Source organism: Catharus ustulatus, chromosome 5 (assembly GCF_009819885.2).
Source record: "Catharus ustulatus isolate bCatUst1 chromosome 5, bCatUst1.pri.v2, whole genome shotgun sequence".
NCBI lineage: Eukaryota > Metazoa > Chordata > Aves > Passeriformes > Turdidae > Catharus > Catharus ustulatus.
Window position 1 is genome coordinate 32,280,137 of NC_046225.1, and position 13,862 is coordinate 32,293,998.

At 38.8% G+C, this 13,862-nt stretch overlaps 1 protein-coding gene across 5 annotated transcripts in view; it reads left to right on the top strand.

Annotated features, from left to right (window-relative positions):
- The window catches only part of RXFP1 (relaxin family peptide receptor 1), a 57,037-nt gene extending 43,347 nt beyond the window's left edge, over positions 1–13,690 (top strand). For 3 of the 5 annotated variants that reach the window (XM_033060755.2, XM_033060752.2, XM_033060756.2), the window contains 10 exons: positions 241–315; positions 599–670; positions 1,595–1,666; positions 2,438–2,509; positions 2,904–2,975; positions 5,528–5,599; positions 5,839–6,068; positions 7,544–7,954; positions 8,463–8,681; positions 11,827–13,689. In XM_033060755.2, coding sequence (XP_032916646.1) covers positions 241–315; positions 599–670; positions 1,595–1,666; positions 2,438–2,509; positions 2,904–2,975; positions 5,528–5,599; positions 5,839–6,068; positions 7,544–7,954; positions 8,463–8,681; positions 11,827–12,128 — 1,597 coding nt within the window. In that variant the 3' untranslated portion in view covers positions 12,129–13,689. Of the gene's footprint in view, positions 1–240; positions 316–598; positions 671–1,594; positions 1,667–2,437; positions 2,510–2,903; positions 2,976–5,527; positions 5,600–5,838; positions 6,069–7,543; positions 7,955–8,462; positions 8,682–11,826 lie in introns of all 5 variants that reach the window. The other 2 variants (XM_033060753.2, XM_033060754.2) reach the window with 2 other exon arrangements.
- Positions 13,691–13,862: the final 172 nt, after the last annotated feature.

Sequence of the window (13,862 nt, forward strand, 5' to 3'; positions counted from 1 at the left end):
AATAGCTGTGAAATGGAGTGAACAGTTTTCCTTTATCTGCTCATTAGCAAGCTAAGGCTAAAATATTGCTGTACAGAATGCCACAGGGAAAATATATGCAAGTTGGAGAAAATAATACTACTCTCAAAACTATTCAAGATTGGAATGATTTCTTTTTTTGGAAGTACATAAGAGACATGATTTTTTTCTATAATGTAACTGTGCAAATATAACCAGATGTATTATTCCTTTTTTTTTTAGAGAGATGATGAATAATTCTCTTGCTCGTTTACCTGATAAACCTCTGTGCCAATATATGCCAAGATTAAAATGGCTGTAAGTCTACCTTATTTCACTGGAAAAATATTCTTTCATTGCCTTTTCGTGGCACTTCCATACCACATTTCCTAATGGGATGCTGGATCTTGCAGAGTGCCTGCTGGGTCACTGCAGGGCTGATGGCCTGAACTCATCAGTTAAGTGTGCAGAAGTATTTATTACATGTCTGCCTCTCACTCTCTTCTGTGTGGTCAAGTTCTGGTAGTATTTTTCTTCAATTACCTTAGAATAAGTGCCTGAGTTTATTTTCAATGATTGATGGCGTCCTTTTATATCACAGAGACCTTGAAGGCAACCATATCCACCATGTGAAAAATGTCACTTTCATCTCCTGCAGCACTCTAACTGTACTGTAAGTAATTGGATATGCTAGCTAGCCAAAGTGAGATGTGCTTATACTGAACAGTCAAGTGATTCATTATAGCTAATATAAGAGTTTCCTGAGTACTATGGTAATTTATCTCTTGAGTATGTTAAATTAAAATGTTTGTTTTGAAGTGAGCACCACAAAGAATATCTACTGTTTGTATTTTACAGCAAAATTCAGCATTGAAATATGTAAACTTCACTGAAGAGACTGTGGCTGATACTAAGATTTAGAAATTTTCATTATAAACTTTTTATTTGAGTCAAAGATTGCATAATGAGAACCAGCAAACATACAAGATACATACCTTGTTGTTTATTTTGATTGGTTGGAGGGTTGGCTGGCTCATCAGTTTTAGAATTTTCTCCAAAGTTTCTTCAGTGATGATGTAATCATCTTCAGAACATGTCTTCTACCTTTTGGTAGATCAGTAGGCTCCATGATGTGTGTCACTGTCAATTTTCAACATCTCTGCAGTACCCATGTTCTTGGATTTCTCGTCAATTTTTAAATCTAAGTAGTTCATTTAAGGAATAAGCTCAGTGGCAGATGAAATAAGGGTGAATGAAAAGTTGCACAACCATGTACCTGTGTCTAAGACATGATTAGGTCACAAGCCTTCCAGCCCACTTAATCTTCCTCCTGCCCTGAGTCAATTTACACCAGTCTTCCATGAGTGTGTGTGTGCATAGATATATGCAGAAGTGCATACCTGTATGGGATGCATAGGCATAAAAAGTTATTTACCAAATTATAAAATGGTAAACTTTAGATGCAATTATCTTGTTAACTGAATTGAGCAAATATTTGAAGATGCAGAGAACAGAGAATTTTTAAAGTTTATAAAACCTTATCTTCAAAATCAAATAGACACCAAGAAGAAGCAACGTAAGTTTTTTATTCTTTCAGGGTGATGAGACGAAATAAAATTAGCTCCCTAAATGAAAACAGCTTTTCTTCTCTCCAAATGTTAGATGAATTGTGAGTAGATTTCCTCTCTTATTTGTACAAGTTGCACATTTTTGTGGTTTATATTAGAAATATCATTCATCATAAATTCCATTCCATTTCATATAACATGCTCTGGAGATGGTATCCTTCCTTAGGCTATTTTTTGAAAATATATATCGAACAGGAAAGAAATAATCAATAAAATACATCATCTGTATCAATCAATATTGAGGCTTTTCTCACATTATGTTCCCTGAATAGAATAATATTAATTATTTTTTTATCACTACAATCTAGGTGCATGTGTGCCTTCAGTATCTTTTAGACCAGTTTGACAGTTTTGGTTGGACTGAGATCTTTTTTCTTCTGTTATTAGGACTCCTGCACAGTGAAAGTAAGGTGAAAGGTAGAGATTAAAAAGAAAAGTAAAGATGTGCTGTTTAGCCCATGTGGAAGAATTCCCATAATGAAAAAATATGTTTAATTAACTTGTAAGCTTCTACAAGCCAAATTAATGGTATTTTACTTTCTTTTTGATGGAAATAAAATAACAATAAATTATGCATCTAATGATATGTCTGAACTAATGAGACAAAGATCTCCTTGGTTCAGACAAGACCTGATAGATCTAGCTTCCTGCCTTGTTTTAACATCATTCTTTTATAGTCCAGATTTTTGATAACCAATAGAATAAATAATATCCTATTTGGTAAATAAAATTGTGCATATTGAAACTGCAGAACTACGTAGTAAAATTACAATGTGTAGTAAGAACTTACCACAACCTGTGTGTTTCTGCAGAGATTTGGCTAGCAACAAGATTGAATCACTTCCTCCATATATATTTAAGGAACTAAAGGAGCTTTCACAACTGTAAGGATTCTTGTTTATTATTACACATAACAGTATATTCCTCATTTGATATGATGCTTTCAGTCATATGTGTTGGGAAAGAGAAGAGTACTTCTGTTTGTATGCATCATTTATGCTCTGCCAAAAAACACACCAAAAGCAATTCTATATAGCATTTTGTCCAGAATAATTTTGTAAAAGTGTGCATTTTCATGTCTCAAAAGACAGCATGTTCAAATTCTGCCTTTTTCTAGAACTTGTTAGCACGTACAAGATGAGTTATGTGCATGAGAAATTAATAATTTCATGGGAACACTTAACATGATATCAGGATTTAACTGTTAAAGTAGATTGACCTCATTTTTACAGCAAGTTGTAAGGAATGTAGCCAAAGATTCTTTTGTTGTATTTACAGGAACCTTTCTTACAACCCCATCAAGAAAATACAAATAGACCAGTTTGATTTTCTAATTAAACTCAAATCCCTGTAAGTATCAAGTTTTTCTGTTTTAGCTTTATTTTCTTTGTGATAATGGGCATCTTCCTCAGTAGGACATGATCCAGAACATGTTTTGTAAGAAATTGCCCATGAAGAGTTTAGGGGAAGTTTTCGCAGGTGCACTAACACAGCAGCTATAAATTGATTTCTGCTAGTAGAGCTCCTCCTAAAACTCTGAGACAGTGCAGCAACAATCTTGCAAATCTGCAGTAGATTTAAGTATATCTTCACAGATCACTTCGGAATTTATCAGCTTGGAGCATAGCACAGCACTGGTTCTTGTCAGGCATCCCTTCAAAATCATAGAATAATTTGTTTTGCAAGTGACCCTTAAAAGTCCTCTAGTTCAACTCCCCTGCAATGAGCAGGGACATCTTCAACTAGATCAGGTTGCTCAGAGCTCTGTCCAGTCTGACCAAGAATGTTCCCAGGGATGAAATATCTACCACCTCTTTAGACCACCTATTCCAGTGTTTCACCACCTATTCATAAAAAATTTATTCCTTTTACCTAGTCTAAATCAAGCATTTTTTTAGTTTAAAACTATTACCACTTGCCCTATTGCCCTACTAAAGATGGTTGTGGGGATTAAAAACCAGATGTTTTCTTGGACACATATGCAGTAGGAGTTCATGATTCGACCTGATATGATTATGTGTGAGCTGCAGCCAGCAGTACACATACCTTTGTTTATCAGACCAGCTTCCTCACAGTGACAGGAATCCCCTGGCCAAGTTCAACTAAATTTGGTAAATGGCTAGTGAACTGAAAATACTAAACCTGTACCAGTATCATGAAAATAAGCAGCTGGGCACAGAAAATAATAACCAATTACTTCCTTAACAGCTAGGCTACAGCATGATTTTATTCTTTTATCTGTTATTTAACACCAAAGAACTCATAAAACTCAGTGATCATGGGCTTCCACATTTTTTAGTGAAAAAAAACTACAGCAATTTCACGATTACAAGCCGCACCTGATTATAGGCCGCAGATCCGGGTGTCGGCAATGTTTAGGTCTTTGCTCACGTATAAGCCGTACCGGAATATAAGCCGTATTTTCGTTCACAGGGAGGACCTGTGTGCAACAAAGTAACAAATTAGTAACAGAATTGCGGGATCGCTCACCCTGGCCCGGCACTGCTCTGTGGCGGGAGGGGGAGGGAGGCACGGAGCCCGCTTTCACCCATGGCAGGAGGGAGGCATGGAGCCCCCGCTGAGGGGCCGGCAGGAGGGAGCCCCCTGCCTCCCTCCCCGTGCTGCCAGCACAGAGCCCGCCTCTACCCGCCACGCAACAGAGTACCCAATTTGTAACAATCGCGCAATCCCGGGTTTTACTGACAGGTGCTCGGCTCGGCACCTCGGCTTCCACTTCCGGGTTGGGAAATTTCAGAACTTTTTTCGTATATTAGCCGCTCCTGAGTGTAAGCCGCATTTCTGGGGTGGGAGCAAAATTTTAGTCAAAATGGTGTGGCTTATAATTGTGAAATTACTGTAGTTAAATCTTCAGATAGATCAATAGGCAACTGTATTTTAGCAGTTTGTAGAAGACCAGTTCACTCTTCATCTGTTTGAAATAGTAAAAATAATTGGAGAAAACACTCCCTAGGATACATTGCAGCACTTAGATAAAAGTAGCACACTTCCATGTTGGGGCTTTCTCATGTCTGCCAGCAAAACTGCCCACCAACCCATATCAACTAACCACTAAGTCTGTACTTTGCTCCAATTTTGCCTAAATATGTTCAGAACTCACAGGAATATTACATTCAAATCTTTGAACAATGAATCCAAATAAGCCTCCCCACAAGGAGAACCAAAGACTCCTGACCAGTTGCACATCTAACCAGAGAATGGGATGGACTGGAAAAATACAGAACCTGAAGTTATAAAATAACTTCTTACAGAGTTAAACTTTATTGATCTAGCACTGCAGGGGAAAAGATATTGCTGCATTCATATATGTATATGTGTGTGTGTGTATGTGTACATATATACGTATAAAAAGGAATCCCACCTGTGTGTCATCAAAAAAGCCAGCATTTTTTCGTTCATGCTGTGTTCTGTGCCCCAGCTTCCTGCTGCTTTTGACATAATGAAGACTGAGTTCTTGGGTTGGTTTGTCTGTCCAGTAAAGCACTCCCTGGGATAAAAGAGAGAAGATATGTGCAAGTTGCTACTAGAACAAGTTATTATTTCCCTAGAGATGATGAAAGAACATCAGTAGAATAGTACTTTGAAAGGGTGACATATTAATCAGACATTCATGAATTCTCATGACTGAGAGCAGTACTAAGAATTCTCTTTATGAATCTGGAAGAACAGTGAGTTTATTAAAATTATTTTCAATTCCTTTTTGTTCCACTTCAGATTTTATGCAGACTTTTTGGTCAAGTTTCAAAGGGTTGAGACTTGATTAGATGTAATTAAAGTTCTTCTCTAGTTTCCTATAATCATAAAATCACAACTAAATGCTCATAAAATTTGTTTTTTTACTACTGAGTTTCTATGGCCTTTTACTGAGAAAAATATTTTTACAGCAGCTTGGAAGGCATTGAAATTGCAAACATCCAGAGGAGAATGTTCAGACCCCTGAGAAACCTTTCCCACATGTAAGTAGATTATTTTAGAAAGTTTTCTTTCTTTGGCCTGAATTTTAAAATTATGGAATACTGGATAATTGAAAACAAAGGTGTATGAAAAGCAGTATGTAAACAGTTGCTGAATTTTGACAATTCTTGATTTATTTTATTTTTCTTCTCTCAGAATATGATTTCTGAATAGTTACTAGATAGTTTTGATATTCTGACAACAGATCTAGAATAATCTCTCATCTGTTTCTCACAACCAGATACTTTAAGAAATTCCAGTACTGTGGGTATGCTCCTCATGTGCGCAGCTGCAAACCCAACACGGATGGGATTTCCTCCCTTGAGAACCTTTTAGCTAGCATCATACAGAGAGTATTTGTCTGGGTTGTATCTGCCATTACCTGCTTTGGAAACATTTTTGTTATCTGCATGAGGCCTTACATCAGATCAGAGAACAAGCTGCATGCCATCTCCATAGTATCTCTCTGCTGTGAGTATATCTAGAATATCTTTTCAGTCTGCTCATAGTGTGTATAATATTTGTTATTATATTGTTATTATAGTGACATATTTCCAGCATCACTACTTTAGTGATGTTGTGAATGAAAACACAAAATGCTGTTGCTTATATGCCGGGAGGTTGCATTAAATGCTGCCGTTGGCAGCTGGGACATTCCAAAGATTTCACGTTTTATTTTCATGCCGTTGGGATTCTGTCAAATTCCCACTTTCTTCAGCAAGAAGAAATTAAATTCCCATATTTAAAATACCCACAAACCTATATTTTACTATGCATTTCTCAGTAAGTAGAGAATTCTGCATGTAATTATTGTAATTGTAATTATTCTTTGCACAAACAAGAGATTGTTTTTGCAAATATAATCTATACTAGCTCCCCAATATTAAGAATTGGGGTGGGGTTTTTTTCATTTTAGTCCTGAAAGCAAGACAAGTTTATGGAAGAACTGTATGGCAGTACAATCCCTATAGTCCTGAGTCTCTCAATATAGGAGAGTCTATAAAGATTGTACAAGCGCAATTAGATGTATTTTGAAAGGCAGTTGTCAACATTTTATAAAATTATTGAAACATTTCTAAATACAGCATGTCAGTGAGTTTGAAACTTTGTTTTTCCCATAGAAACAATCTGAATACTATACAAAATTTTGAGCAAAATACCCAAGAACCCTTTAGTTCTGTGTCGACAGGTCATGTCCCCTTACTAGTCTTAGAAGACTATGCACATGAGTTCTGGACTAGCATAAGGTGGAAAAAATAAACTTCCAATGCAGCAGAGATGGCCTACTCCAAGAAAACTATCTTAAGGCAAATGTTAATATCAAAATAAATAAAGAAATAAGACCTAATAAAAAAGGGTTGCAAGAATATTTCTTTAAATAAAGCTGTGTATTTTTCTGTTTTCAAACCAATCTTACCAGAGCTTTAAAAAATGGAAACAAGTATGAAACGTGGACTGTCTGTCCAAATGAAAAGGAAAATAAAAAAAGGAAAAATTAATATAAAATTATACTGCATTGATTTTAATTCATTATAGTATTCCAGCTGTAATATTGATATATTGATTTGATATCTATGTATTAGCTAACTTGTAAGTAGATACTTTTATATATATATAGATAGAATAGATAGATAGATATAGATATAGATAAAGATATAGATATATAGATATATAGATATATAGATATATGTAGATAGATATAGATATAGATGATATAGATATAGATATATATAGATATAGATATAGATATAGATATAGATATATATAGATATAGATATAGATATAGATATAGATATAGATATAGATATAGATATAGATATAGATATAGATAGATAGATACATCTCTGTGTGTGTGTGTCTGTGTGTATCTGTTTTCCAATATACATATACAGAGAGAATGGGAAATTCAGATGTGTATATAATGATGTTAAGCACTGTACCCACAGGTGCTGACTGTCTGATGGGAATATATTTATTTGTGATTGGAGCTTTTGATCTTAAATATCGTGGAGAATACAACAAGCACGCTCAGTTGTGGATGGACAGTATTCACTGTCAATTGGTTGGATCGCTGGCTATTCTGTCTACAGAGGTGTCAGTCTTACTGTTGACTTATCTGACTTTGGAAAAATACATCTGCATAGTTTATCCTTTTAGGTGTTTGAAGCCCAGAAAATGCAGGACAATTTCCATTTTGGTTCTTATCTGGATAATCGGGTTTGCTGTTGCTTTTATCCCACTGAGCAATAAGGAATTTTTCAGGAACTACTATGGCACCAATGGCGTGTGTTTTCCTCTTCACTCAGAACAATCAGAAAGTTCAGGAAGTCAGATTTACTCTGTTGTGATTTTCTTAGGTAAGTTGCATTTCTTCTTTTTGTATTACTAGAGCTGCAAAGCAACCAGGTTTTCAAACAAATAAAATAGCTGTGATGTTCACACCTCCTTGGATTTAGACGCTCCAGCAAGAATTTAAAGATTATTTCCAAAAAAAATGCTTTACTTTATTAGATGTGTACCTACTTACCTTAAAATGCATGAAGGACTAAGAAAGTAGAAATAAAATATTGGCCATTGTGTTCTTGAATTAATAAACTATGTTAGGGAAATAGAGCAATGGTGAGGCCAGAGAAGAACTATTTAATTTTAATTAGATGGCAGTCATTTGCCAGTTATCAGTGAATAAAATGAATACCTGAGTAGCAACAAAAATTCAGTCTTCAGGTAAAGACATTTTCTGGCCACTTAATTCCATGGGACTAGCAGTTTGGATGAAATATTTTTCTTTATTACCCAGACTGCAAATAGGTGATGTAGAATTGCCATTATGATTTTAAGGTATAATTAATTTTAACTTTTAAACAGGTGTAAACTTGGCAGCTTTTATCATCATCGTGTTTTCCTATGGGAGTATGTTTTACAGTGTTCACCAGACAGCTATTATGGCTACTGAAATTCGGAATCATATTAAAAAAGAGATGATCCTTGCAAAACGTTTTTTCTTCATTGTATTTACTGATGCACTGTGTTGGATACCTATTTTTATTTTGAAACTCCTTTCTTTACTTCGAGTAGAAATACCAGGTATGTCCTTTCTTTTATGAGGTTGTTTCAACAGTACATGAATGAAGTGTTTCTTCTACTTCAGAAGAAAATAATTTAATGAAATGAACTATATTGCTGCAATTAACTACATGTCCTATATCTATATACATGTATACACAATATAATGAACTATATAGTTTTGCTATTTAACTATATTACTATAATCATGAAAGATTGAGTTTGAGTTACATAAAGAACTTACAGTAATTTCACGAATACAAGCCGCAGCAATTTGACAAAAATTTTGGTGGAAACCCGGAAGTGCGGCTAATAGTCGGGTGCGGCTAATATATTAATAATTTTCTGACATTTACAACCCCAGACGTGCCAGCCAGAGTGCCGAGCCAAGCACCGGCCAGTAAAAGCCGGCATTTCGCAATTGTTACAGTGTTACTGTGTTGCCCTGGCTCCCTGCAGGCAGCACGGGGGGCAGGGAGAGAGGCGGGAGAGCTCTCTTTCCTCCTCTGCTGCAGCCCAGGGGAGGGGGGGGGGGCGCCGCCATTGCCGTGGCCCGGGGAGCAGACGGGGGGGGGGGCGCCGCCATTGCCGCGGCCCGGGAGCCGACGGGGGGGGGGGCCGCCATTGCCGCGGCCCGGGGAGCCGACGGGGGGGGGGCGCCGCCATTGCCGCGGCCCCGGGAGCCGACGGGGGGGGGGCGCCGCCATTGCCGCGGGGGGGGGGGGGGGGGGGGGGGGCCCGGGAGCCGACGGGGGGGGCCCCGCCATTGCCACGGCTCGGGGGGGCCGCGCCGCCATTGCCGCGGCCCGGGGAGCCGACGTGGGGGGGGGCGCCGCCATTGCCGCGGCTCCGGGAGCCGACGGGAGCCCTGCGCAGCCATTGCCGCGGCCCGGGGATGGGGGGGGAAGTGCGCGCCGCCATTGCCGCGGCCCGGGGAGGAGGCGGGGTGCTTTGTCCGTGCCCGCCGCTGGCGCCACGGGCGCGGGAAAGCTCCGTCCCCGCCCGCCGCCGCTGCCGTAGGAGCGGGGGAAGCTCCGTCCCTGCCTGCCACCGCGGGGCAGCGCTGACCCGGGGTGACCGAGCCCAGGGGCAGCGGCGGCCGGCCCCGAGCGGCAGCACCGGGCTGGGCCACCTGGCCCCGTCAGCGGCCCCTAGCGGGCCGAGCCTGCACAGCCTTAGCTCAGCCAGTAAACCCTGCCCTCCCGCGGTTCTGTTACTAATTGCACGCGGGTCCTCGCTGCGAGCGACAGAGCGGCTTATATTCGTGTGCGGCTTATCTATGGACAAAAACCGAAATATTTGCCAACACCCGGAGATGCGGCTTATACTCAGTGCAGCTTGTATTCGTGAATTTACTGTACATAAAGAACTGCAAAATTCAAATAATTCAAGTCTGTCTGCCTATAATATCTATAAAGTGTACAAAATATATTTGAAAATCAAGGCTGAGTTGCATCAGCATTTCTCAGGACTTTTGCTAGTTCTATTGCCTAAATTTCTCAGGACAATATAGTGTTGTCTATCTTGATTTAATAATGTAACTTATTCTGAAACAACTTTATTTTACTAGCTGGTATTTACAGTTCAACTCATTAAATTATTTAAAGCTCTGTTTATCTTCTACATGCTGTGAATATATCCCTATGTAAAAATAATGTAACCTAAAAGACTAAAATTGCACCTTAATTTTTTCCTTCTCTTTGCAATACCAGTAGATGCCAGAAAAAAAGCCTCTTCATGCGGGGCTTGTAAACCCTGTTAGAAAGGACATGTGAGCATGAATTGAACAATCAGCAACAGCAGATTCAGATTCATTGGCAAGAAAATATTTTAGCTCAGACGATTTTGCCTCATGCGCTGACCAGGAGGGTTGGCAGTTGAGATTTTCAAAGTTTAGATTTGCATCTCAAATGTCTGGAAGTTATGCTGATTATGTAAAATATTCTGTTGTTTTAAATCTTTTAAAACTCTTCCTCAAGAAACAGTCAAACCACTTATGATATTTGAAGGAAAATATTGTGAAAAGTAGAAGCAGGTGTACTGTAAGTCAAGAAACCTTAAAGAAATCTTGCTGAATCACAAGGTAATCTTGGGTTCAGCAAATAATGTTCTGTGATAGATGAACCAGATTAAACAGTAATTACTCATTTCACGAAACTAAAGACATGACAGCCAGCTGTCCAAAGTGATACAAATTGTAAACTTCGTTTGATAGCATTTGCTTTTTGTCGGTGATACATTGGGACAGTTTTAGAACTAAGAACCTGCTTAATTCCAAAACTGTAGCCAATGTGATGGACACCAACAGGAATGTCTTCATACTGCGATAAAGTTGTAAAACTAGAGAGGGGCATGGAGGGGCGTACCTGAAGGAGAGAGTCATTAAGCGCTTTGTGCCTCTTTGAACAGTTTTGTAACAGTTTAATAATTCAAACAACGCAGTGGAGGGCATCCACTGACATCTTTCAGCCCTTTAATCCTGTCTCTTCTCCACCTGTCCCTCAGGTAACTTATCTCCCAAACAGTAAAGGATGAGAAAGGGATGCTGCAAAAATGAACAGACTGACATAGGCAGACAATGAACACAGAAATTCTTACCGACAGGAAAAGAAGGAAATTAGGAGGATGTATACAATACTCTTTTTTTCAGGGGGAGGAATGGAGAAATCCTGATGTAGAAGAGAAAACCAGGCTCTGAGGAGATACGGGGAGTGGAGGATAGTTTTGCAGGAGGACAGAACATTAGGAGCATCATCAGGACTGCACATCATCAGTCCTGGGAAGAGGATGGAGAACAGAGATAAGGAGCAAAGCAGAGACAAAAGGTTTTGGGGAAAGAAAAAGGGACTCAGCCAGAACAACAAGTCTGCCAGGACAAACAGGAAGCTATGGCATAGAAAAGAGGGATAAATGGAATGACAGGGATAATAATAAATGTCAGCTTTTGCAGGGAGTACTGGAAACAGAGGGAGATAAGAAGCAGTGCAAGTGTAGCAGAAAGAAGAAAAAGAAAAGCACCTATTGTGCCAGGAACCCAGCCTAAGAACACATGACCTTCCCCTCTCACCAGGAAGCTGTGCTGCATTGGCACTAAGTGATTATGCTGACTAAAGAATGCAAACACTGGAATGCACTTTACAGCTGCCTTTCTTTTTCCCTCCCTAAGGTACCATAACTTCTTGGGTGGTGATTTTTATACTGCCAATAAATAGTGCTTTGAATCCTCTTCTCTACACTTTGACTACACGACCTTTCAAAGAAATGATTCATCAGGTTTGGTACAACTACAGACAAAGAAGATCCAAAAGAGGTAAAGGCAGCCAGAAAACATACAGTCCATCATTCATTTGGGTAGAGATGTGGCCAATGCATGAAGTCACCCCAAAGATTACGAAGCCTGTGCTTTGTACAGACTCTTCTGATGCTTCAGTGACTACACAGTCAACAAGACTAAATTCACACACGTAATTACATTTTGAATCCTCACGGTGACTTTGGCACTGTTAGCTTCACATCCGTGGGCTTGCTGCTTTACAGCCATGAGGAAGGTGTGACATCAGGGCTCATGTGAACTACTGCGGGAAGAAGAGGGAGCCATGTGTCTGTTTGCAGGTAGAACTGGCATTTTACCATGTCACAGTAGTACCTGACATGTTGACAATTCATCCTAGATCAGAATGAGAAATTAGTTGTTTGGGGCTTATTTCTTCCAGAAGCCAACGGTGTGGGGGAAAAAATGAATTGTCATTTGAAACATCTCACCCTGAAAGCAGATAAGCAGATTGTTTCCAAATCATCTATTTATAGGGAAGTGTGTGTGTGTGTGTGTGTGTGTGTGTGTGTGTATTTTCTTTTTGCTTTTTCTTTTTTTAAGTTCCCATTTCACCAGCTGATTTTTTAAAGAGTTAATTGGTTTCCTCATTAAGAAGTGTATTTTCTCCTCAAAATTTCTCACTGGCTCTATTTAGCCTGCATCACCTCTTAAAAAGCTTTAAGGATTAATAGCCTAAGAAAAACATTAAAATTTCATAATTAGGTCCGTTAACTATATTTGTCAAAGGCAGACAACTGAAAATTATATTCCTGTTATAAATTTAGACTATTTCACTCATGTAAAGGCAATAGTGAAATTGTAATTATAGTTCTAATAGAGTTGCCAGGTTGGACAAGGCCTTGATCTGGTCTACTGGGAGGTGTCCCTGCCCATGGCAGGGAGAAGCTGGGACTAGATAATCTTTAAGATTCTAATTCAGGCAGAACCAGAATGGTGGTGAAGAAAAAAATAAAAAGGAGAGGTTTCTTTTGTTTCCTGGTTTTGTTTTTCCCAAGTGAGTCTCCCCAGCTTTAACTGGTAGCAGTTTCCCCCTTTTTATACTGAAAAGACTGGACTGAGTATCCCAGCATCTCGCTGCTGCTCTTTTCCTCACTTTTCTTAACAAGCTACCAAAAGTAGCTCACACAGCTTGCAGACTTCAACAAATTCCAGTCTTAAGGTGTGTTTCTATCTACAAGGGAGATGGTCAGATAGAAAATTATCAGTATTAATACGTGTCATGATATCTACATTTTAATTACTTTTTAAATGACTGGATGCATTTATAGTTAAAGTAAAGAGCACAGCCATTCAGTACTTTTTGAAGCATTATTTTACTTCCCAGAATTACAAGGGTAAAATAAAAAATATCCCATCTGAAACAATCCCCTAGAGGCAGTTCCTTCACATATTCTTACTGAAGAGAATCTTTTCTATTATGAATTATTACAACTTCCCTTCTTCTTTCAGTACCGTATTCAGTCTGATGGCCTAGAAGCCCCAAAAGGTAAAAAAAAAAGCTTTTTCTTTGCATTGATTAAGTTAAAAGATACTTCCAATGTTTGCATTTAACTTCTTAACAGTACAAGAAGTAGAATTTTGAAAAAGTGTGACTCACACTTCAACTGTTTACAGAATTTTGGATTATCTTGAAACTGAAGATTGTTAAGCATCTTGTTTCCACTACTGTATGTTCTACTGAAATAAAATATTATCTGCTGAACAAAACAACTTCTTTTCTACGCTGTTTTGCAACATTTTGTGTTGTAGGGGTTAAAAACACCCAAGCAAAATGCTGCCTTTGGATTGCCTTTAACTAGGACAATTAGACAGATTGAACAGAACTTCTTCACTCTGAGGGGCCAAGCCCTCACAAGGACTGTAACTGC